General features: G+C 35.0%; 2 protein-coding genes across 3 annotated transcripts in view; one reads left to right on the forward strand and one right to left on the reverse strand.

Annotated features, from left to right (window-relative positions):
- The window catches only part of SCRN3 (secernin 3), a 36,379-nt gene extending 9,963 nt beyond the window's left edge, over positions 1-26,416 (forward strand). For both annotated transcript variants that reach the window (XM_024732854.1, XM_024732855.1), the window contains exons 6-8: positions 18,659-18,821; positions 20,309-20,483; positions 23,890-26,416. In XM_024732854.1, coding sequence (XP_024588622.1) covers positions 18,659-18,821; positions 20,309-20,483; positions 23,890-24,060 — 509 coding nt within the window. In that variant the 3' untranslated portion in view covers positions 24,061-26,416. The remainder of the gene's footprint in view (positions 1-18,658; positions 18,822-20,308; positions 20,484-23,889) is intronic.
- The window catches only part of GPR155 (G protein-coupled receptor 155), a 55,785-nt gene continuing 47,890 nt past the window's right edge, over positions 19,114-27,008 (reverse strand). The window contains exon 16 of the mRNA XM_024732851.1: positions 19,114-19,210. Coding sequence (XP_024588619.1) covers positions 19,159-19,210 — 52 coding nt within the window. The 3' untranslated portion in view covers positions 19,114-19,158. The remainder of the gene's footprint in view (positions 19,211-27,008) is intronic.

Raw genomic sequence — 27,008 nt, forward strand, 5'->3', positions numbered from 1 at the left:
AGATCTTCTTACTCCAGCTAGTGGGAACTCAAAAGATTCCCAGCCCTGTGTTAGCTTTATGGATTTTTAAAAAACTCATAGTTTCCAATAATTGCTCTTTCCTTATAATTTGTTCTTTGTTTGGTCTTGTGGAGTTTCACCCTATGTGTGTGTGCAAATTGGTATTCAGCCAGAGGCTCAATGGACCCTCTGTACAGGTTGCTAGAAAGTTTTTGAGAGGTAGCTCATTCCTCTTTGGTGCTCTGCTTTGCAAATTCTACCACCCTGACCTCCCTGAACTTCCACCTCTGTTTCCTCAACTTAGAGTGATCTTTGGGCTATGTCTGGGTCCCCCTCCCTGCACTGTTGTCTGAAAATTGCCTCCAACAACACTGAGCTCCTGGAGTCAACACAATGGTAGGGCTTACCTTATTTGTTTCCTTTCTCTCAGGGATCATAATCCTACATTACCTGTTGTCCAATATCCAAAAACAGTTTTATATATTTTGTCCAGTTTTCTGTTTGTCTACAGTAGGAGGGTAATTCTAGACCCTACTGTTCCTTCATGGTTGGAAGCAGAAGTTCTATTTACATTATACTGAGTGTTTTTTGCAGTATAGAAGAGAAATGCAATTCATATCCAGTAAGATATGTTATTATTTTGAACTGCACACAAGCACAATTATTGGGCATTCACTGAGAGTTAAATAAATAGATGACTAGTGTTTACACACTTCCCATTATGCAGAAGTTCTTGGTTGATTGTTACATAGGTTTTACAAGTATTTAGTAATATTTGGGGAAATTGATTGATTTTAAAATATGGGCTAGGAATACATTATTATTTCTTCCATTTAAAATAATGGGTTGTAGGCTCTTGCTACTCAGTGTTTATAACAGTTTAGATTCAGGTAAGGAGGCTGTATGTATTTTATTAACCACCCGTATGGAAGCCTTCATTATCCATGGTCTGCCAGGACTCTCCCAGAAATTCCCTTTGAAGATGATTTCACAGGAAAAGAATTATAAACACATGAGCAAATACAGTACTAAAAGAGAAACAATTCATAGACCCAACAAATATGGGAAATTCACACCCAAGAACAAATTAGCTGATTTAAAGTTAGCTAATGATTAAAACTGTCAAAGGTATTTGTTAATATTAAGGAATTATTATTTTAAAATTCAGATGTGGTCATTGTATTTTAGCTATATTTATTTAAAAAATTCCTTTTGTATAGATAAGTACTGAAATATCATGGATGAGATGATGTGACTGGTATTTTCTTCAAAATAATTTGATGGGAGGGATTTGATAACTGTTGAAGCAGTAATGAATATTTGAGGATTCATTTTATAATTTTTCTGAACTTTTATATATTTGAAATTTTCTATAATAAAAAGTTAAAAAAAAAATTAAAATGTTGAAAGATATAAAGGAAGGAATGAAATCCATAAAGCAAGAGTAGGAGATTATGAAAAATAAACAGATAAATTTGCAAATTCTAAAATGTGCAGAAATTCTAAAAATGAAAATTACAGTCACTGAAACAAAACCAAAATTGAACGTTGTAACAAATGTTCAAAGTTAAGCATTTGGAAAATGCAGGTAAACAAAGAGGAACAAAAATTACTCATAATAAGTACTCAGCACTCACTTAACATTTAAATATTTTTAATTGCAAAAGTAAAATGTATCATTGCTAGCAGATATTCTTTGTAGCCATATTTCCCTGTATACATATACAGCTTATTTTTTAAAATAAAAATAGGTCAATACTGAATATATTCTACTTTAATCCACTTTTTAGTTGATGGTATATTTGGAATATCATTCCACATCTTTAGTTATCATTCATTTGAAATGTTTTAAAATTTCCCTCGTGATTTCTGACTTGTGGATTATTTAGAAGTGTGTTAATGAATTTCCAAATATCTGGGCATTTCCTAGATATCTTATTGTTCTTGATTTCTAATTTAATTCCACTGAACTCAGAGAACATACTCTATATGACTTCAGTCCTTTAAAATTTACTGAGACTTATTTTATGGCCTGGCATATGATCTATTTTGGTGTACAAAATATACACCTTGCACTTGTTAGGTATAGAGTTTTATAAATATCAATTAGGTCAGTTAGGTCAAGATGGTTACTGTGATCATGTACATCTTCAATGATTTTTTTTTCTTGTTGTATATATTACTAAGAGAGGAGTGTGAAAATCTCCAAGTATGTTTATGGAATTGTCTGTTTCTCTCTTTAATTCTGTCAGTTTTTGCTTAATATATATTAAACATCTGTTATTAGGTACATACACATTTATAATTGTTTTGTCTTTCTGGTGAATTGGCCCTTTTCTTTTTTTTTTTTGCGGTACGTGGGCCTCTCACTGTTGTGGCCTCTCCCATTGCGGAGCACAGGCTCCGGACACGCAGGCTCAGCGGCCATGGCTCATGGGCCTAGCTGCTCCGCGGCATGTGGGATCTTCCCGGACCAGAGCACGAACCCACGTCCCCTGCATCGGCAGGCAGACTCTCAACCACTGCGCCACCAGGGAAGCCCAGGCCCTTTTCTTCATGAAATATTATTTCTTACTGTTAATACTGTTTATCTTGAAGTCAACTTTAGCCCAGTTTTCTGTTTACTGTTTTTTTTGTTTTGTTTTGTTTTGTTTGGCGGTACGCGGGCCTCTCACTGTTGTAGCCTCTCCCGTTGTGGAGCACAGGCTCCGGACGCGCAGGCTCAGCAGCCATGGCTCACGGGCCCAGCCGCTCCGCGGCATGTGGGACCTTCCCGGACCGGGGCACAAACCCATGTCCCATGCATCGGCAGCGGACTCTCAACCACTGCGCCAACAGGGAAGCCCCTGTTTACTGTTTATATGACATATACTCACCTGTCCATTTGCTTTCAAACCATCTGTATCTTTATATTTAAAGCACATTTCTTGTAAAAAAAAAATACGGTTTAATCTTTTTTTTTAAACCATTCTGATAAGTTTTGCCTTTTAATTAGAAACTATAGTTCATTAACATTTAATGTAGGCTGGTTCAGGTTCCAGATAAGATGCTGTAAGTAAACTCTATTCTATCTCTTTTTCTGAATATAACCAAAAGCCTGGAAATATTGTATGGAACAGTTATCTGAGGACCTTTAAATGTAAAAAGGAACAGGCAATAGGAGAAAGAAACCAGAACCCAAAGTATGAATTCATCCAGCAGTGAGTTTCATTGCTTTTTTCCTTCCATATCACCTGGCCTGGTTTCAAACAGTATGATTGCTGGAACTATGCACTGGGTGTGGACAGAAAGTGGGCCCAAAATCTCATAACATAATGTTATAATCTAAATTATACAATCCAAAATTACCCAATATATGAAAACCAGGAAAATCTCAACAACTTGGAAGGGAAAAGACAATAGATACCAACCACAAGATGATCTAGATGTTGGGATTGTCAAATGAAGACTTTATTCAGTTATTTTTTTGATTGAAGTATAGTTGATTTACAATGTTGTGTTAATTTCTGCTGTACAGCAAAGTGATTCAGTTAAACGTATATATATATCAATATATATCTATTCTTTTTAATATTCTTTTCCATTATGGGTTATCATAGGATATTGAATATAGTTCTCTGTGCTATATAGTAGGACCTAGTTGTTTATCCATTCTATGTTTAATAGCTTACATCTGCTAACCCCAACCTGCTATTCCATCTCTCCCTCAACCTTCTCCCCCTTGACAACCACAGGTCTGTTCTCTATGTCCATGAGTCTGTTTCTGTTTTGTAGATAGGTTCATTTGTGCCATTCAAACGAAGACTTTAAAGCAGCTATTTTAAGTGTGAACACTCCCAGTATGAATGGGAAAGTAGAGCATCTCAGCAGAGAAATAGAAGCTATAAAAATGAACTGAATGGAAATTTTATAATTGAAAAACACAGTAACCAAAGTAAAAAATTCCTCTGATGGGCTCAATAGCAGAATGGATATGACAGAGGAAAGTGTCAGTGAATTTGAAGATAGATCAGTAGAAATTATCTAATATGAACACAGAGAGAAAAAAAATTGAAACAAAGAAACAGAACAGAGCCTTAGGGACTGTGGGATAATATCTAAACATCTAGAGTCATTAGAGTCTTAGAAGGAGAGAAGAGTGTGATGCAGAAAAGTTTTTAAATAAATAATGGTTGCAAACTTCTCAAAATGGCAAAAGACTTAAATTTACAGATTCAGGAAAGTTAGCAAACCTCAAACAAGATAAATGAAAAGAAATCCATGCCTAAATGCACAAACTGCTGAAAACCAAAGACAAAAAGCCTTAAAAGCAGCTAAAGAAAAGTAACACATTATATATAGGTAAAAAATGATTCCTGTGTGTTTTTCATTATAAGCCATAGATGCCTAAAGGCAGTGAAACAACATTTTTAAAGCTCTGAAAGAAAAGAATTCTGTATCTAGACAAAATATTCTTCAGGAATGAAGGTGAAATAAAAACATCCTGACATGTGGGAAAACTAAGAGACTTTGTTGCCAGTATTCCTGCTATAAAAGAAATGCTAAAGGAATTTTTTTAGATAGAAGGGAAGTGATAGCACAGCGAAACATGGAACTTCAGGGATGAAGGAAGAGCCACAGAAATGGTAAATATTGGGGTAAATATAATACCATGTTTCTCCTCTTAAGACCTTAATAATATGTCTAACAGTTATAAGCCAAAATTACATTTCCTATAATACACATGATAATCACAGTATAAAGAGGGGAGTACATATGGTGTTAAGGTTTGTACATTGTACTTAAAGCTGTAAAATATTGATTCTAGTAAACAGATAATTGAATTTTGTATATTATAGCCTTACAGCAACTATTTAAAAAGCTATGTAATAAGATACAGTAAAAAAAAACCCAACACATGAATTAAAATGGAATACTAAGAAAATATTCAAAAAGAAGGCAGGAAAGGGAAATGGAAGAATAAAAATAGAAGCATTGAACATAAAACAGTATAATGTAGATCTAAAGTTCAACATATCTATAATTACATTAATTGTTAAGTGGTCTAAACATACCAATTAAAAGATGAAGTGTGTCAGACTGAAGTAAAAAAAACAAACCATGACTCAGCTATATGCTGTGTATGAGTGACTCACTTTAAGTAGGCGAAGAGTAAAAGAATGGGAGAAGTTATAGCATGTAAACACTGATCAAAAGACAGCTGGGTTGGCTATATAAATGTTAGATGAAGTAGACTTTTGAGCAAGTTACATTACCAGGGAGAGACATAATCAAAAAAGGGTCATTTCAGGGTTATTATTTTCTCCATGGTAAATGTATATGAACCTAACAACAAATCTTCAAAATATATGAAGAACTAACAGAACTGAAAGTAGTAGACAGTTCCACAATTATAGGTGGAGACTGCAATGCTTCTCTCTCAGTAATGGGAAGAACCAGTGGACAGAAAATCAGCAAGGATATGAAAGAATTGAACAGTATATCAACCACTGGATCTAACTGATGTTTATAGAATTCTCCACCCAGCAACAGTGGAATGCACATTCTTTTCAAGTGCACATGGAACATAACACTAAGTTGACCATATCCTGGATCATAAAACAAATCTTAAAAAGAGACATAACAAAGTCCAGTCTTTGACAATAATAAAATTATGTTTGAAATCAGTTACATAAGGATATCTGGAAAATCCCTAATACTTGGAAATCACACAACACACTTTATTATTTTTTTATTTTTATTTTTTTTGGTACGCGGGCCTCTCACTGCTGTGGCCTCTCCCACCGCCGAGCACAGGCTCTGGACGCGCAGGCCCAGCGGCCATGGCCCACGGGCCCAGCCACTCCGCGGCACGTGGGATCCTCCCGGACCGGGGCACGAACCCGTGTCCACTGCATCGGCAGGCGGACCCTCAACCACTGCGCCACCAGGGAAGCCCACACTTTATTTTTTTTTAATTTATTTATTTTTTTTGGATGTGTTGGGTCTTCGTTGCTGCGCACGGGCTTTCTCTAGTTGCGGCGAGCGAGGGTTACTCTTGGTTGCAGTGCGCGGGCTTCTCATTGAGGTGGCTTCTCTTGTTGTGGAGCACGGGCTCTAGGCGCGCGGGCTTCAGTAGTTGTGGCTCGCAGGCTCTAGAGTACAGGCTCAGTAGTTGTGGTGCACAGGCTTAGTTGCTCTGCGGCATGTGGGATCTTCCCAGACCAGGGCTCGAACCCATGTCCCCTGCATTGGTAGGCAGATTCTTAACCACTGCACCACCAGGGAAGCCCACACAACACACTTTAAATGTATGGGTCAAAAAAGAAGTCTCAAGGGAAATTAGAAAATATTTTGAGTGGAATGAAATGAAAATCAATATACCAAAATTTATAGCATGCAGCAGAAGTAGTGTTTACAGGAAAATTTAAAGCATTAAGTGCTTATATTAGAGAATAAGAAAGGTCTCAAATCAACAATGTAAACTTTCACCTTAATAAACTAGAAAAAAAAACCCAAGTAAAGAAAAGAAAGAAATAATAAAGTGCAGAAATCAGTAAAATTGAAAACAACAAAACAGTAGAGAAAATGGATCAAACTAAAAGCTGGTTCTTTAAAAAGATTAATAAATTGAAACACTCAGCTCCACAAAGAAAAAAAAAAGGAAGAAAACACAAGTTACATGTCAGGAAAACAGATATTATTATAGACCCCCTAGACATTAGGAGGATAATAGGGAAACACTATAAACAGCTCTAAGTGTGTTCAGTAACTTAGAGGAAATGAACCAATTCCTTGAAAGCCACCAATCACCAAAACTCACCTAGGAAGAAATATCAATAACTTTTGATTTAGCAGTTGAATTGGTTGTGTTCTGTCTGCAAAGTCTGTCTCCTGGTCAGCAGCTCAAATTCCAGTTTCGTTCTTTTATCTTTAGCTGAGCTGCTGTCATTCTCCCCCACATATGCTGATTCATGAAACAGATGGAGATTTGGGCAGAGTTTTGTTTTTTTTTACAAAGAATTTGGGGGTTCCTCTCTATAACTCTCTCCTTTCTGCGATTCTCCCTTCACCTTCTAGTACCGGTAGTTGGCCTCTGGTTCTTCAGGCCAGAAAGACCAAGGTTTTCTATAACTACCTGTGCCACATTGCACAGCATTGGCTGTGGCCTTCCCTCAGGCTAAAGCCGTAACAAAAATGGGAAATTTATTCTGTGCTTCATCCCATCTTCCAAGTGTCACCTCTCCTCCAGAATTTTCCTGCTTTTGCTCACAGTAAAGAGCCTTAGTGTATTTTGTCCCAAGTTTATAGTTATCTGAGGGAGGGTTAGTATGATGGAAGCTTACTCAGCCTAAATGAAAGCAGAACTCCTTCCCATGTCATTTAATATTCTATGACATTCTTTTACTTATAAAAATAAATATATTCACATGATTCAAAATTCAGAGCTATACAAGAGTATACAGTGAAGCCTCTCCCTTCTAACATGCCCCTGTTCAGTCCTTTTTCCTACAGGCATTTCCTTGTATATGCCTTCAGAGATGATGTATGCTTAATGAAACAAATATGTATAGATATTCTTCTCCTTTTTACAGAAATGGTAGCATGCCATACACACTCTTCTGCACATAAGTTTTCTCTAGTTACCAATATATAGTGTAGATCATTCTATTTTAATATATATAGAACTTTCTCATTTTTAACAGATGCATAGTATTCTATTATTTTGGTATATTATATATTTCCATGTGGTTGTATTTTATCATTATATAGTAAAGACTGATTGTATGAATCATGCTTTAATTAACAAATTCTCTGTTATTTAGTTTGTTTTTAGTTTTCTACCACTTAAAATTATACAATATGCTTATAGCTTCTTTATTTTCACATCCATGTTTATTTTCCTAGAATAATTTCCTACAAGTAGAATGTGGGGTCAAAGCATGTGCATGTTTTAAGGCTTTTGAAACTCATTGCGAAAATGACCACCAGAAAAGTTGCATCAATTTAAATTTCCACCAGTAATATTTGAGTGCCCATTTTCTAATATATTTACCAATATAGGATATTGTTTTTATGCCATCTTGTTAAATTTTTAGGCAAAATTGGCATGTTATTACTTTAAAATATATTTCTCCTATTAGTGAGGTTAACCATATTCTTATGTTAATTTATAATTTTAAAATAACTTTCCTCTTCTTAATATATCTTTTCCCCATTTTTATATTTGGTTACTACTAACTCTTAAAAAATTACTAGTAATGTACCTTTGTCTATTCACCTCCAAATAATTCCAGAAAAATAACTTTTATTTAGAAGATTATTGGGTGGCAGATAAATGCTAAAAGGGTTTTTCCACTAATAAAAATCTGTGACTGATTTATCTTCCTTCACTTGAAGGATAAAATGGTTCTATAAATCAATCAGAAAGCAACTACTCAGAGATAGATAAGTCAGTGATTGATACTTGCTTCTCAGGTATTCATTAAACAAATTAATTATATGTATAGCAGAAAAAAGTTTGTGACAGAATGTTTTTAGAATGCCTTAACATCATTGTTTTCAAAGTATTTAATATCTTATATTTTAATTTCCAGAAGAATGTCATCATTTGAAAAGTTTCCTATAAAGTTTCTTAATATTAGTTTGCCATTTTATAAGTAGGTTATTTAAACTATCTTTTTTCATATAGATACATATGTAGAAAATGCTAAAATATGTTATTCTAAGGATTTTGATTTTAGGCTTACTGTTGTTGTAAAAGTAGAGACAGAGTACTGGTTGCAGCAACACCTACTCCTATTTATTAAAAAAGTGTATCAAAGGCTAGACACTGTGCTAAGTGATTACATTATTTTCTTTAAGCAACCATGTGAAGTAGGTATTATCTTCATTTTACAAAAGAGGAAGTTGTGTTTGTGCTCTTCATTTGTCTCCTGTATGAAATTGAAAAAAAATGGACTCTCATTTGTCCTTATATTTCTCTCAGCACCTAGTTCAGTGTCTTGCACTAGTGTGTGTGTGCTTAATAAGTTTCTTTTTTTTGTTAAATTAACAAAGGATTATTAGTTGAATTGAATTAAATTGTAATTTGCAGATAGTTTAACAAAGATCATTGTTGTATCCTTTTATTCTGGCAATAAACCTGTCTGGCTTAAGACATAAAATTAGCAGGTATTCTTAAAAAATGAAGAATAACAACACATAATTAAGGCGGAGAGGAAAATGTCAAGAATCATAAGGTTTAGGGTGATCGAACGAAAGGAAGGAAAAATAGGTAGAAATAATTATAAATTAATTAGCCACTGTATCATAATAATTAATTCTGTTATATTTAACTACAAAATAACTGAATTATAGATTTGAAATGCATAAAATATTATAGTAATAGATGCATCTGACATGAAACTTATTTTTCCCCTAAGTATGAAGTATAGTTCATCCCACTTTCTGTGCTTTGCCAAAAGAATAAATGTCTTTCCAGTACTTTTATAGAAAATTGTCTACTAGTACATTATGGCTAATTCTTCCTATGAGTCTTCTAGATGGAAGAGCCTACCTCTGTTCTTTACAACTATTCCTACCTGATAGCTATTAACTGTGCTGCATGTATATCCAAGTTGTATCTATATTCACTCTTGTATTTTAAATAACTAGTTTAAATTGCAGTGAAATTGTACCCTGTGTTTTGCATTCATTGTAGTGAACCTTGCCATTGCAGTCTCAGTACTTATTCAGTGCTTACAAGTGGATTACATATAGTTATCCTACTCAAGTGATCATGTAAATCCTTCTTTCATTTTGAGAATTGTAGGTTTTGACTGCAGAAAACATTTTCATAATACCTGTGTTACTGCAGTGTTATGGTTCTGACACTGTTTTTGTTAAAACTTGCCATTTACAGGAATTTATATTTGAATCATTCTAAAATCTCACTAGGTACAGAAGCTATGTGTGTGATAGATAGGTGTGGATGGCTTTTGCTTTATTGTTTAGTTTTAATATTAAGGGTTGTTTTCAGGTGTATCCTTTTTTTTCTTCCTGCATTTTTTCAAAACTAACAGAAAGATATTGATTGCTCCTGTAACAAGTTATCTATACATTATTTTTCTTGAATTTGAAGTCATAGCTATATTATGTAGAAAGTGAAAATTTGCTATTAACATAAAACGGAAGTTTGCGTGATTAACTGAGGGTGGAACATTAGACTGTTTTATATGGAAATCAATTTTATTTTAATTTGAAATGTCACAAAAATCACAATTTGGGTGCAGACTTGATGTAAGCTTTTGTTCTTTTAATTATTCCCATATATCATGGGGATGGGGGGAAATTCTTGCTCTTCATGCTTTCTTTGTCTTTGTGAGTAATTTCATTTTTTATTCCTTTGCTGTCATTGTAGTAGGGTTTGGGGAGAGAGGAAAAACATACCTGTGGTCAACCAACTATGTTAAATGAAAGTTACTTGATTCTTTAGAACTAATTTTAATGAAGTAATTAAACATTGCCATACAAAGTATCTGAAAATATCTTATCTGCTGACAGGAACTATATGTTTTGTGTTATTTTTTTAAACTGTACTTGTTACAGTATGGGTCTACCACATTCATTACTGTTATTCAGAAATTGATACTACTTGAGGGTAAAAAGAGACTGATGTACTTAATAAATGGGAGGCATAAAATTGGAGTGGTTAAAAGCACAAAGCTGGACATTTGCTTCTGGTTAACAAGGAGTAGCTAGTACGAGACTAACCTCTCCCCAAGAATAACTAAAAGCTGGGAAAATAAAACCCACTGTTTGAAGGCATGGTGAACACCCAAAACAGTTAGGACATGAGGGGCCTAGATCCAGGAGATTGGGAAAAGACTCTGAGAAGAGTCTGACCTTCTATGTCACAATTTCTCCTTAAAGCAGTTGCTGACTTCTAAGCCGTGCATATGTAGGATGAGACTCTGTAGGATGAGTAGTTACCAAGAGCTTAAAACGTTAAGTAGAGATTTTGGCAGTCTCACAAGGCCTTAGGGACAAAAATTGGATTTGATGAACAACCAAGAAGAAGGGGCCTGGAAAATACTCCAGGCTTTCAGTTAAAACCCCAGAAAGGCTACACCTTAGGAATAAGAACAAACAGAATAGACCAGTCTCAGCCGGATCAATAGGTAATCTACCTATATTCCATCTGTTTGCCAGAAGAAAATTAAATACTCTGTGGAGGAAAATATCATGCAGTGCCTCTACAGATTTTAATCTATAGTGTCCGACGTTCAATAAAAAATTATCAGACATGCCAAGAAATAGGACCAAGTGATTGAAAATCAAGAGAAAGCAGACAGTAGAAACTGACCCACTGGTTATCCCCAAATTAGTTTTATCAGATATAGACTTTAAAATTAGTATGTTTTATATGTTCAAGAAAATTAGACAAAAAGATGGAGAATTTCATCAGAGAACTGAAATCTATAAAAGAGAACCAAATGGAAATAATAGAACTGTAAATTTCTAATAACTGAAATTAAGAATTCAATAGATTAGGGGCTTCCCTGGTGGCACAGTGGTTGAGAGTCTGCCTGCCAATGCAGGGGACGTGGGTTCGTGCCCCGGTCCGGGAAGATCCCACATGCCGCAGAGCGGCTAGGCCTGTGAGCCATGGCTGCTGAGCCTGTGCGTCCGGAGCCTGTGCTCTGCAACGGGAGAGGCCACAACAGTGAGAGGCCCGCGTACTGCAAAAAATAAAAAAGAATTCAATAGATTAGTTTAATAACAGATTAGACATAGCGGAAGAAAAAAAATAGTGAACTGGAAGATCAGTAGAAAGTTCCCTGATTGAAACAGAGGTAAGAGTTTGGAAAATATCGACAAGAGTGTGAGAGCCATATAGGACTCACTGAAAAGGTCTCATATATATGTAGTTGGAGTCCCAGCAGGAAAGGAGAGAGAGAATATGGAGGGGCAAAAGCAAGATTTGAAGAGATACTGGCCAAGAATTTTTCCAAACTAATAAAAGTCATCAAGCCACAGCTCCAAGAAGCTCTGCAAATCCCAAGAATAAATAAAAGGAAACCACACCTGGGCACATCGTAGTGAGATTGCTAAAGGGGGAAAATAAACAAAATCTTAAATGCAGTCAGAGAGAAAATATATATTATCTTCAAAGGAACTATAAGACTGACAGATAACTTTTCAAAAGAGAAAGAATCTGGAAGACTATAAAATGACATCTGTAAAGTGATGGAGAAAGATAATCACTACCAATTTAGAATTCTATACCCACTGAAAATATCCTCTAAAAGTAAAGTTGAAATAAAATTGAGAAAATTTGTCACTAGCCAACTGGCATTAAAAGGAATACTAAGGGCCATTCTTCAGGCAGGAAAAATGATCTTTGATAGAGGCAAGGTAAGCAGGAGTGAATGAAGGCAACAGAAACAGTAAATACGTGCGTGAAACTAAATGAATATTGTGTGTTTAAAATAATAATAATTTTATGACCAATGGCCATAGCTGCAGTGCTCAAATTCTGTTGTGCATTGAATTCATGTAGTACCAAGGCTGCGCTTCCCACAGGCTGCTCCGGGCCAATGACTGAAAGCAGCAGGGAGACTAAGGTAGGCCCATTCCTGGGGTCATTGGACTCCTGTGATGGCCGACTCTGGGTCAAAGACTCCCTAAGGGCCTTGCAAAGCTTTCCTTAGGTGGTGTGGCAGTCTAGGTCACTTTCACCCAACCTTTCTTCCCTCTCTAGTAAAGCCAGGCTCGGACTTCTGTCACAGTCCAACTTCCTCTCCATTTTCTCTCATAGGCATTTTCCCTCATAAAATCCTTGTACATTTAATCTCATGTTTCCCTCATAAAATCCTTGTACATTTAATCTCTGGGTCCTCTGAGAAGCATCTGCTTCTCAGAGGACCCAGATGAACACAGCAGAATAAATGTATGAGAATAGCACTAAAAACAGGAGGCAGTAATTGGAGTTAAAGTGTTACAAGGTCTTTGCGTTAACTAAGTGGTGAAGAACTAGTTTAAGGCAGACTAATAAGTCAAGAGAAACTAATAAAATAATAAAAGAATATATAAGTAATAAGCTAACAGGGGAGAAATAGAATAATAAATACTTGTTAAATTCAAAAAGGGCAAGAAAGGATAAAAAGGGAAAAACAATAGCTGGCATAAATAGAAAAGTAATAATAAAATGGTTGATTCTGTCCCATGTGGAATTGCTCTTATATGGTTTCTAGCATTGATGTCATGCTTTTAGAATGGCCATTTCACTGTACCAGAAATGGTTATCTACATCTTATATTTATAGTTTTATTTTTAAAATTTATAATTCTTCTGAACTTATTCTAAAATAAAATATGAATTAGGATTACTGTTTTTTTCCTCACTTCTCAAATGCTTACCCAGTGATCTCAACACCATATTTTAAATGAATTATCTTTTCTGTTGATTTGAAATGCCAACCAACTTTATCAAATATTAAATTCCTAAGTAAACCCAAGTGTAAATTAGATTACTGTATTTGTCCAGTTTCATTTAGAACAGTGTAAGTATACATAATAAGTGCTCAATACTTGCTTTATGAGCCAAAGGACAATATGAATGAATTTACAGGGTTTTTTTTTAATGTGGTAAGACAAATACTTCCTCATTATTCTGCTTTTTCAGAATTTTCCTGACAATCCTTGACTGTTCATTTTTCAAGGTTAATTTTACAATCATTTTTCCAGCTTCTCCCCAAAGAATCTTTTTGAGGTTTGATTGGATTTGAATTAAAACTATAGATTATTTTAGGGGAGAATTCACATCTAATAATATTGTCTTCCTAGTCAAGAACAAGATATGGTTGTCCATTTATTGAATTTTTCTTTTCTGTTCTAAGTAGACTTTTATAATTTTATTTGTCTAGGTTTTCCATATTGACATTTTTTGTTGTTGTTAAAGAAATCTTTTATAAACACTTGCTCTGTGCTAGGCATGGGGCCACATAGTGGCAGACATGATACAGTCTATGACCTTCTGGAACATAGTAACTGGTGGAGGGGAGGACACAAATGGTATTGTTCACTATTTGGTTGTTTCCCTTTTACCACGGTAAATCATGTGAACATCTTATTTATTAAGTTTATCTGCATTTCAAAATTACTTCTTTAGAATAGATTCTGTAAATGAAGTTGGACCTACAAAATTTGCAGTTTCAACCTAAATGAGAAAACACTGTCTCTAGTTCTCTTCTATAGAGCCTAAACAAATTGTTTCTTAATAAGAACTTCTTTTCAAAATTTCAGATTGTTTTAATTACTTTTTTGTATGTTGATCTTGTATTCTGTGACTTTGCTAAATGAATTTACTGGTTCCAGGAGGTTTGTTTTTTGGGTTTTTTTTTTTTTTGGTTAGACTCCTTGGGATTTTTATGTATAGACTTTCATGCCATCTGCAAATAGGGACAGTTTAGTTCTTCCTTTCCAATCTGTATGCTTTTTATTTCCTTTCCTTGCCTTATTGTGCTGGCTAGGACTTCAAGTGTTATACTGAATAAGAATGGTGAGAGCAGACATCCTTGCCTTGTTCCCAGTCTTAGGGGGAAAGCATTTAGTCATTTACCATTAAGTATAGTATTAGCTGTAGCTTTTTGTAGATGTACTTTGTCAACTTAATGGAGTTAAGGTAGTTTTCCACTATTCCTTGTTTGCTGAGAGTTTTTATCATGAATAGATACTGAGGTTTGTCAAATGCGTTTTCTGTGTCAGTTGATATGATTCTCTTTTTTCTTTAGCCTGTTGATATGATAGATTACATTGATTTTCTAATATTGAACAAGCCTTGTATCCTGGGAATAAACCCAGCTTGGTCATGGTATATAATTCTTTTTATATATTGTTGGGTTCTCTTTGCTAATATTTTGTTGAGGGATTTTGCATCTGTATTCATGAGAGATTTTGGTCTGTGTTGGTTTGTTTGTACTGTCTTTGTTTGGTTTTGGTATAAGGGTAATATTTGCCTCATTAAATGAGTCAGGACGTGTTCCCTCCTTTTTTATTTTCTGGAAGAGATTGTGTAGATTTGGAGTTAATTCTTCCTCAAATGTTTGGTAGAATTCTCCAGTGAAACATCTGGGCCTGGAGATTTCTGGAAGTTTTAAAGTCAATTTCTTTAAGAGATATAGGGCTAGTCAAATTATTTCATATTGAGTGAGTTTTGGTAATATGTGCTTTTCAAATAATTGGTCCATTTCTTCTAAGTTGTTAATTTATGGATATAGAGTTGTTCATAGTATTCCTTTATCATGCTTTTAATGTCTGCAGGGTCTGTCATGATACCCGTTTCATTTCTGATATTGGTAATTTTGTAATTTGTGTTTTCTCATTTTCTGTCAGTCTAGCTAGAGGTTTGTCAATTTTATTGATCTTTTCAAAGAACCACTTTTTGTTTCATTGACTTTTCTGTTTTCTGCTTTCAATTTCATTGATTTCTGCTTTTATCTGTATTATTTCTTCCTTCTGCTTGCCTTGAGCTTATTTTGCTCTTCTTTTTCTAGTTTGTTAAGGTGGAAGCTTAGATTACTGATTCCTACTTGACTTTTAAGTTTTTTTCTGGATATTTAATATTTTTTTACTGGTAATATGAATGGAATATTTTTCTATTATGTTTGTTAATTGGTTGGTTTTGATCTATAAGAAAGCTGTTGAGTGTTTTTACTTATTTAATGGGACACCTCATTGATAGTCTATTTTTTTTCATAGTTTTAAAATCTATTCTCTTCGGTTTTTCAGGTAAGTAATTATATGTTAGTGGTCGTATTTTAATTTTCTTGTCGAATTATACTTTGGGGAATATAAACTTTGTACAAGCATGAAAAATTAGGAGGTCATATAAGAAAATTGGTGAGATGTAGATACTTTAAAAAAATGACCTCATTTTAGTCATATATCAGCTGTTTAATGAAGCAAAGATTGCAGCAAGTTGTGATGGATGGTAGGAGGGATGTCCATTTTATCTGAATTTTCAGTCTGATGCCCCAAAGTTACAAGGGTTGCATAAGGAAGCAAAGGTAGTCTTAAACGTAAAGATAATCACTGATGAACCATCTATTTATAAAATTAGTCCTCATTCAAATATCTTTCCCAACTTAACACTATCCTTCCTCTTCTTTGCGTCAATATTTTTGTTGATGTCTCTTAATGATTATTAACACAATACAAATAAAATACAAACTGAAAGTCTTACAAAAGATGCAAGATTTCCAGAAGCCCATGAAATTAACATCGGATACTGATTAGGTCACATACAAAGCCATTGGCAAATAAAAAATGAACAGAGAGTTAGACCTATTGACAACTGAAGAAAAACTGAGAGCAGTAACACAACAAAGTGCTTCAAAAGAAAATGATTTGAATATTAAATGATTAAGAATAGATAACTAATAACAACCTGCTGTATAGCACAGGGATCTCGACTCAATACTCTGTAATGGATTACATGGGAAAAGAATCTAAAAAAAGAAAAAAGAAGTAGGTATATGTATAACTGATTCACTTTGCTGTACACCTGAAACTAACACAACATTGTAAATCAACTATACTCCAAAAAAATTTAAAAAAAGGAAAAACAATAAAATTATTATACAGTAAAAAAAAAAGAAGAGAGGGACTTGAGAAACTTGATGAAGTCCTCATATATTTTTGCAATCATTATCTGTATGATCATTCTGCAATAGTCAAATAAAGTCGAATTCTCTTACCATTTTGTTGTAAAAATTACACTTGTTTCATTCTTTGTTCTAAGAATTAGCATATTAAAATTTTAACCTAAATTTTGTTAACTATAAGCTTATATAAACTTATTTTTGTATTTTAATTTCATTTTAAAGATCCAGTCAATCCTTTTCCTCCACTACATACCATGAAGTTTTGATTCTTATTTTAAATATGTTGCTTTAAGTGGCTATTTTCTGGTACCAATTTTCTTCTGATGAGAATTTCTTGTATTTATTCAAAGAAAAGGTTTCAGACCTGTTCTGAAACTCTTCAGGAGAAATCTTTTTAAAAAAAAAAATTTATTTATTTATTTAGGCTGCAGCGGGTCCTAGTTGTGGCATGCGGAATCTTTTGTTTTTAGTTGCAGCATGCAGACTCCTAGTTGTGACATGTGGACTCTTAGTTGTGGCATGCATGTGGGATCTAGTTGCCCAACCAGGGATCGAACCTGGGCCCCCTGCATTGGGAGCATGGAGTCTTACCAGGGAAGTCCCAGGAGAAATCCTTTTTGAGTTGTTAACTGTGGTTACCTTAATTGAAATTGGATCAGGGAACTTTCATTTCTTTATATTCACAGAGCTTTATATCCATGTCTAAATCTATCAATATCTGTCTGTCTGTCTGTGTCTATCTATCTATCCATTGCCTAGGACAGTGCCTGGCATTTAATAGGTGTTCAATAAATATTTGTTGAATGAATGAGAACTAAACAGAGAAAATCCCATTCTTGTCTTGAGAGAATTTGTAATCTAATGGCAGAGATATGACCAATACAGACAAAAGATCAGGAATTTATAATCTGATGGCAGAGACAGGACCAAGATAAAAGATAGGACCAATACAGACAAAAGACAGATGGAGAGGAAAAGTTTATTTAAGTTAAGCTTAGTAGTAAGTTTTAATTTGAAGGAGTTTTAATGTGATTCAGGGAGAATTGAATCATAAATTTTGGAGAAGACAATTATTATCATGTGAGAAGAAGATATTTTGGCTACTTTTGGAGGACTGCATTGTGGAAGGGTAAGATTATTCATCTTGTCATGAGACAGATCCTAAATCACATCTTTGACTATGGATATATATAGAAAGAAACAGAGCTGTCTGAGGGCATGATTGGCTTTTAAAATTTTTTGGTGGAAATGCCTTCCAAATATGGGATTCTGAGGTTCTCTGTAACCATGGACATGTTGTGTTTGCTAAAGAGATAGATTTTCTTCTATTTTTCTCAAAAAAATCTCCTTAAAATATCAAACTTTACCTATGAAAGCAGAAAACAGAATATAATGCCATTTATTTTCATTACACGTGATGGACATTTAAATTTTTAAAGTAGTCCAGTGGAACTATGTACATACAAATTCCATTAGCCAATAATGTCTTTTGCCTCCTTCATTCCCACTCAGGTTACAATTCACACTTTCATACAAGAGTATTAATGTCAGGCATAGCAATTATATTACAGGAAAAATAATTTGTTATTTTGTAAAGAACATCTTGTATAATATTGGAAACTAAACACAATATTCTCTTAATATTTGGTTCCCAGAATGGATAGACTCAGATAATAGTTGTTATTGTCATTAGTTAATTGTTAACTACATACCTCTTAAAAATTTTTGGAAGGGCAGTGAGATTGAGTGTATTTTGCATTATTGATTTCGTCTTCTTAGGAAATAACAGATTTAACCTGTTATAATGTTTTGAGATTTTGTATATTTTATATTAGAAAAAAATCTTCCTTGGGACAGTGCAGTGAGTCTAACAGTTATGGTACAAGATTTGCTTATAGTCAGTCTTACTTAATTTATACCTAGACCAGTGTCTCATATTATGTATTATCAATAGAGAAAGCAGTTCATAATTGCAGGATACCAACCTGCAAATGCATATGTATTTGATCGTCTTAAAATTCATTTCCCTAGGAAACATAACCTTTGAAACAATGATGGAAATTCTCCGAGATAAACCAAGTGGCATTAATATGGAGGGAGAATTCCTGACCACTGCAAGCATGGTTTCTATTTTACCTCAAGACTCCAACGTTCCTTGCATCCACTTCCTTACAGGGACTCCTGATCCTGAGAGGTAAAGTCACAAAATACTATAAACCAGGCAGGGGGTCAGGGGTAGGGTAGAGTCATTAGTTTGGTGATGATTTTGTCAGGCTAAATTTTTGTTGCACAGATACCACAATAATTTTTGAATGCATTTTCTTTTTTTATTAATTAATTAATTATTGGCTGCGTTGGGTCTTCATTGCTGCACGTGGGCTTTCTCTGGTTGCGGTGAGCGGGGGCTACTCTTCATTGCGGTGTGCGGGCTTCTCATTGCGGTGGCTTCTCTTGTTGCGGAACTCGGGCTCTAGGCTTCAGTAGTTGCAGCACATGGGCTCAGTAGTGCTGGCTCTAGAACGCGGGATTAGTTACTCCGTGGCATGTGAGATCTTTCCAGACAAGGGCTCGAACCCCAGTATCCTGCATTGGCAGGCGGATTCTTAACCACTGCGCCACCAGAGGTCTTTTGAATGCATTTTCTATTCAGGTTTTAGTCTGCCATTTTCCTATGTGTATCATTGCCATATCTATTCTCATTCATACGGGACGAAAATGTTTATAGTTTCTGGTACGCAGTTATTCCTACTCCCTCTTTCCCTAGCTATATTTAAAATTGTCAAGAAAAGTAGATTGGGGCTTCCCTGATGGCGCAGTGGTTGAGAGTCTTGCCTGCCGATGCAGGGGACGGGGGTTCGTGCCCCGGTCTGGGAAGATCCCACATGCCGCGGAGCGGCTGGGCCCGTGAGCCACGGCCGCTGAGCCTGCGCGTCCGGAGCCTGTGCTCCGCAACGGGGAGAGGCCACAACAGTGAGAGGCCCGCGTACCAAAAAGAAAAAAAAAAATAAGTAGATTGGTTTTTTAATGCAGATTTCAGTATTAAATATTAGATGGTGAGTAAGAGTAAAAAGGTTAAATGATCTAGAAAATACATACATGTAAAACAAAATATCAATAGTTCAAGTTATATCTTAAGTAGGATATATACAGACTACCTTGATTTAAATCATTGGTATCTCATAAAACTTAATGCACATTACATTTAGAAGTGATCTTATATTCACTATCTCTTAGTATTATAATCTTTCATATTATTAAAGATATCTTCCAGAAAAAGGAATAAAACTTGTGAATCCCTTATTAATACTGCTGCTTATTTTCATCCCAAATCCTAATGCTCAGTCTGTTACATTGAGGATTGTTCTTACCCTCCAACTGTGGAATTTGCAGTAGAAAATGATGAACTATAATTTTACTTGACACTGTTTATATGCCAGGCCCTTTGTTAGGTTCATGGGAATATAAGGCTAAATAAAGTATGATCCCTTGCCCCAAAAGGAGATCTCAGTGTACCAGGGAAGACAGGCATGGGTATAGGTAGTATGACAGGAACAATTAGTATGTTATAAATTAGTAGAAAGTAAAGGGAATCTTAGAAGATTTAGAATAATGCTGAATATTTTTTTTTCGGCTGAATATTTTTATATCCCCACATACCAAACTTAATACTTTTTCTTCTAGATCTGTTTTTAAGCCTTTCATATTTGTACCAAATATTTCACAACTATTGGACACCAGTTCACCCACATTTGAAGATTCAGTTAAAAAGAAGCCACAGTTTAACATTAAGCCTGACAGAAGACACCTACTCTACCAAAAACATCAACAGGCCTTGGAAATACTAGATAATAAGGAGGTATGATTAGATTATATCTCTGTTTTATCATTAAGAATAACTTAAAATATGATTGAATCCATATTTTGAACTTTGAAATTTCAGCTTTCTTTCCTTTATATAAAAATAGGTTTAAAAATAGTTTAGATGCTTAGACTATAATAGAGCTATATTATTTTTGAACTTTGGTTAAAAAAATGGTTAAGAATATATTGTGAATTTAGAGAAATGTAGTATATTAAACATAATAACAGTAGCTAACATTTATTGAACACTTATTATACACCAAGCACCATGGTACTGTTACATGGGATATTTCATTTAATCTTCACAACCACTTTATCAGGTAGGTACTATTTTTTTTTAATAAATTTATTTATTTTATTTATTTATTTTTGGCTGCGCTGGTTCTACATTGCTGCATGCGGGCTTTCTCTAGTTGTGGTGAGCGGGGGCTACTCTTCGTTGCAGTGCGCGGGCTTCTCATTGCAGTGGCTTCTCTTGTTGTGGAGCACGGGCTCTAGGCATGTGGGCTTCAGTAGTCGTGGCACAAGGGCTCAGTAGTTGCAGCTCCCGGGCTCTAGAGGGCAGGCTCAGTAGTTGTGGCGCACGGGCTTAGTTGCTCTGTGGCATGTGGGATCTTTCTGGACCAGGGCTCGAACTCGTGTCCCCTGCATTGGCAGGCAGATTCTTAAACACTGTGCCACCAGGGAAGTCCCAGGTAGGTACTGTTATCGTTTCCATTTTACTGATAAGAAATCTGAGACTTGGAGAGTTTAAGTAGCTTTCTTAGTGTATCTCACACCAAAAATTACAAAACCTCTAGAGGGGAGTTAACTTGGTCTCTAAAATAATGTTCTTAATCATATACCCTCAGATTAATTTTAATTGAAAGTGACTTGACACCCCGTAGACTTAAAATAATAATTATTATAATGAGTTGAAGTTTTAATAAAAGATAAATGCTTATTATTTTTAAATGTAAGCATAATAAAAGATTAAACACATCACCCACAATCTCATCTCCAGAAACAAGTAGATATATAATTTGGGGGGACAGATAGATTGATGGGTAGACAAATAATTTTATAATGTTCATACCTCTTCAGCCTTCCTGCCCTCTTCTGTCTCTGCCCCAGAGATTAAAAAAATAGATTAGAAGGAAATGGAAGGGCTACCTAAAGGCCTTTCTCAGAACTCTCAACTCATTCTTGCAATGAAGGAAAAGATTGGTCATCTTATACCTTTTCTCACCTGCTTCTACCAGCTTTGCTTCTGATTTTTATTGCCTATAATAACTTTTACTTTGTGAAGGTATATACATTTACATTCTTTCTACATTAAATGAATTAGATGAATTTTCCTCCCTGGCAATTATTTACTTATTTCCTTTTTCTGTAGTATGTTTACATAGTTGCCCTGCTTTTCTCTCCCCCACCCCCCCGGCCCACCCCCGTGCTTATGTTTAAAGCAGAGAGCTCTGTACAGATCCTCTATTTGCTATAGATTCTTGACACTACTGCTTTTTTCTGAGACCAGTTTGTTTTACTTCTGACCTACAGTGTAAACACCTTTTTGTAGCCTAGTGGCATGGAGTGAGAGGCAAGTGTTTTGTTCTAGGAGCCTATTAAGTACACTGACAAGGGCCCAGTGCACCGGGCCAGAAGTGTCATTCCCTCCATGGGCTTGGCTTGGCCCATCCTCCAGACTCAGCACAGTGCTGTGAAAAATGATGAGCCCCTGGTTCTTCTTGCCTTTGCTCAAGTTCTTCAGTGATATGTTTCATGAATGTCTGCTCTGGAGGGATTTCCCCTCCTTCCTGAGCAGCCTCTGCACTGCTCTCATTGCTTATGATAGTTCTCAAGAGTTGTTAGCTCCCTTTCCCCCTTAAATACTGCTTCTGGGAGGTGGGTTTTGTAGACTTACTACTAAATGCCCGTTAAACTAAATTAAATTGCTGATTGACATTCTTCTAAGTAATAATGAAATAAAAATTTAAAGCAGTTACTATTTTAGGCTGTATTTAATAGGTATTAAATGTTGATTGACAACATGAAGTAGTGGAAAGACAATGGGATTTGAAGGAAGAAGTGTCAAAGACCTGGGTTCTAGTCCTGGCTCTGTAAATAACTACTTTTATGTTTTAGGGAGAGTCAGTCCTACTGGTAGTTTAGTTAACATTTCTTGATTACTAATGAGGTTGAAAATTTCATATGTTTATTGGCCTTTGTATTTCCTCTTAAATGACTTGCCTATTATTTTCCTTAGTCTGTTTTTCAATTGATTCTTGGTTGTTTTTGTCTTTTGCCTCAAAGAGGCAAAAATATGTGAATAAATTTTTTGTGTAGCAAATTTTTAATCTCAGTTTGTTTATTTAACTTTTTTTGTCAGACAAAAGTTTAAAATTTAATCAGTTGCATTTGTTAGTCTTTTCCTTTAAGGCATCTTGATTTCATGCTTCAAAAGGGCTGCCTCACCTCAAAATAAATATAACTTCTATATTTTCTTTCAAATACATATATGCATATTTGAAAAAAAAATTAGTTCTTTATCTGGAATTTATTTTTATGGGTGTTATGAAGTAGGGTTCTAACTTCGTTTTCCAAAGAGATGACCAATTATTCTAATACCATTTATTGATAAAATACATTTTTTGCACTGATATGAAATGCAGTGTTTCTTCAGAAAAAATTGCATACAATTTCATACTGAAGTATAGGTCAAAGTTAAGAATCCTTGTTTTGTGGAGTTCTGCCCCATTATGGTTCAAATTTTAAAAATTATGCTCACTTTCTAGTAACTCTCTTCTTATACACTTTTTCTGTCAGTACCTACCCTCTAACTGATGATGGTAATTCATTAATAACTTAAAAATTGCTCCTTTCTATAAGAATCATGACCTTTTTCCCCCCTTGTTGATACAAGGAGGAATCATAGAGAAAATGACTTTTCTTTTAGTTGCTCTTTCCCTTGAACATCACTGTTCTATTTCCTTTGTTTAATCTGATAATGCTGGTTTTAAATGTAGAAGATCCAAATTCATGAAAATATTTCAGCTTCAGTTTTCAGCAACCTTCCCCATACACAATTAATATCAAATTTTCAATTGACCTGTTATTTGTCTTTTAAGTTTCTTGCTTATAGACTAATACTACATAATTGTTATTGTATTTTCTACTAAAAATAACTAATAGTTTGTGGTTAATAGATTAACTGAATCTAGAACAATGATTTTTCCCAAAGAATTTCATTCTTTCTTTATCTAAAGAATAGGAGAAGGGGAACCGAACCAGAAGTTGAAACCAGAATGAACAAACCTTGTCTATAGAGGTGGTTTGGAATTGTGTTAGACTCGTGTGTGTGCATGTGTGCTCATGCACACATATGTATCTGTGTATTTATTTATTTTTATTTTTTAATTGTTCAGGAAAAAGCCAAAACAATGTTGGACAACATGAGCAAACTGGAGAAGGAACTATTCAAAGAGATGGAATCAATCCTTCAAAACAAGCATCTTGATGTGGATAAAATTGTTAATCTTTTTCCTCAGTGTACAAAAGATGAAATTAGAATTTATAAGCCAAATATTAGTTCTTAGTGATCGCATAAATGGTCAGCAATCTTCCTCAAAATTAGAATCTGTTACATTGGTAAATAATATAAATTAAGTTTGAGCAGATCTGATTATTCTTTAATAGCATTCAGGTGATAGCTTGGCTATTAAAACTACATGTAGCCTTGATGAAATATTGAGAAAGAAAATAACATTGGAACTGGACACATATATCATGGATAGCCAGGTATCACTTTAGGTACCGACTTGTATTTTTTTTTCTAGCCACAATACCTTTTTAAAAATCACAGTAATTAAATATCCAATTCTGCATAAAGCATGAAACATTAAAATAATGTATACATTTATTATATATTGTCCTCAAATAATTTTCTCAGTTACAACAGAAAGCAGATTTTTTTTTAGTAATGGAAAATATTGTCTCAACTAATAAGTTTTTTGTGCTTTAGGCAAGTATTAGCCAGCTCTAGCAAAATTTTCTAGATTTACACATTGTCTTATTCCAGTCTTTTAATTATGCAAATGTTTTATTAAACTCAGACATGCTCTTTGTCAAGACTTAGCTGACCAGTGAGCTTTTAGCTCTAATTATCTAGCATTTTTTTGCCCATACCCCTTAACAGACTTTTATGTTAATATTTTTAGAAGAGCTTTCCTGGGAGATTAGGAAATGGAATAGGAGATATTATTTTGGTGTCTCAAATCTCTCTCATCTTTTACTTCTGTTCATTCAGTGAAAACAGGAACAGGAATGAGACAGTGGTGATGAAATAGAAATATTAGCATATTATGAACATTAAGAACGTTATAATATATAATATATTATGAACCTTATATATGAATAATAATATCTGTCCAAAGATTATAAAACTCTGTTAAAGGGCTTCCCTGGTGGCGCAGTAGTTGAGAGTCCGCCAGCCGATGCAAGGGACACGGGTTCATGCCCCGGTCCGGGAAGATCCCACATGCCGCAGAGCGGCTGGGCCCGTGAGTCATGGCCGCTGAGTCTGCGCGTCCGGAGCCTGGGCTCCGCAACGGGAGAGGCCACAGCAGTGAGGGGCCCACGTACCGCAAAAACAAACAAACAAACAAAAAAAAACTCTGTTAAAGTTACACAGGGATTACCAAGTAAGACTCAAAGTTGGAAATATAAACAAAAGAAAACTCCAACTCAAAATAACAGTATGTTTTCATTGGTTTCTAGAAATTTCCATTTTAGGTGTTTGATTGCATTATGATATTTATTGGTCACTATCACTGCAATTAGGATTATTACTAAAATAATGGATCATTATATTTAAAGAGTCCTCAGAAATTATTTTTTAAATTCTCTCATAAAAATCATAATCTGCCTGATGGCTCTTGTCTAATGCAGGGCTGCCATTACAAAAGAAAACTGTATCAAATGCTCAGTTAATTCTGGTTTGCCTTACATATAATTCAGTGATAGGTTCTTCCTAAATCATGAAGCCCCTTGGGCAACCCCCAAATGCCCCCCCTCTCTTTTTTAATACGTGAGGAAACTAAGGGTAAGTAGTTCATTGATTTATTTAGGCACAGAAACGTGCCTCTCTCTAGGACCCGCATGTTTTCACTTTCTCCTTTGACACCATGCTAGACCAAACTAGTACCAGGCTCTCACCTGGACCACTGCAGTTAAGTTCTTCTGCACCCATTTTTGCTCTTTATCTTCATCCACATGGGTCACTGCAGCTAGAGTGATCTATTAAAATTTTAAATATGTTCATGAATTTCCCTTCTAAAACTTTTTTAAAAAAATAGACTTTATTTTTAGAGTTTTATGCTTAAAGCAAAATTGAGAAGAAAGTACAGAGTTCCCATGTACCCCTGTTCCTCTATCCTCCCCTCCACCATCAACATCCCCCACCAGAGTGGTACATTTGTTATAACTGATGAACCTACACTGACACATCATTATCACCCCAAATCCAGAGTCTACATTAGGTTTCACTCATTATACATTCTATGGGTTTGGATAAATGTATAATGACGTGTATCTACAATTATAGTATCATACAGAACAGTTTTACTGCTCTAAATATCCTTTGTGCTCCACCTATTCATCTCTCCCTTCCCCTAACCCCTGGCAATCATCTTTTTACTGTCTCCACAGTTTTGGCTTTTCCAGAATATTGTATAGGTGGAATCATACAGTACGTAGCCTCCTTTTCAGATTGGCTCTTTAACTTAGTAATATGCATTTAAGTTTCCTCTATGTCTTTTCATGGCTTGATAACTCATTTCTTTTTAGTGATGAATAATATTCCACTGTCTGGTTGCTGATATCCACTACTGAAGGACGTCTGGTTGCTTCTCTGTTTTGGCAATTATGAATAAAGCTGCTATAAATATCCATGTGCAGGTTTTTGTGTAGACATGGTTTGAACTCATTTGGGTAAATACCCAGGAACATGAGTGTTGGATGGTGTGGGAAGAGTATGTTTAGTTTTATAAGAAACTGCCAAACTGTCTTCTAAAGTGACTACCGTACCATTTTGCTTTCCTACCAGCAGTCAATGAGAGTTCCTATTGTTCCACATCCTCGCCAACATTTGTTGTTGTCAGTGTTCTGGATTTGGGCCATTCTAATAGGTATGTAGTAGTATCTCACTGTTTTAATTTGCATTTCCCTAATGACATATGATGCAAAGCACCTCTTAATATGCTTATTTGCCATCTATATTATCTTCTTTGGTGAGGAATCTGTTCAGATCTTCTGCTCATTTTAAAAAATCAAGTTGTTAATTTTCCTATTGTGTCTAAAACTGTAAAGAGTCAATGAGATAAGTCCCAATCCTTAACAACTATCAACAAGATCCTGCCAATCTGCCCCATCTATATCTTATTATGCTTTATTTATTTATTTTTTTTTTTGCGGTATGCGGGCCTCTCACTGTTGTGGCCTCTCCCACTGCGGAGCACAGGCTCCAGACGCACAGGCTCAGCGGCCA

Source organism: Neophocaena asiaeorientalis, unplaced genomic scaffold, assembly GCF_003031525.2.
Source record: "Neophocaena asiaeorientalis asiaeorientalis breed wild unplaced genomic scaffold, Neophocaena_asiaeorientalis_V1.1 scaffold96, whole genome shotgun sequence".
In the NCBI taxonomy this organism is placed as follows: Eukaryota; Metazoa; Chordata; class Mammalia; order Artiodactyla; family Phocoenidae; genus Neophocaena; species Neophocaena asiaeorientalis.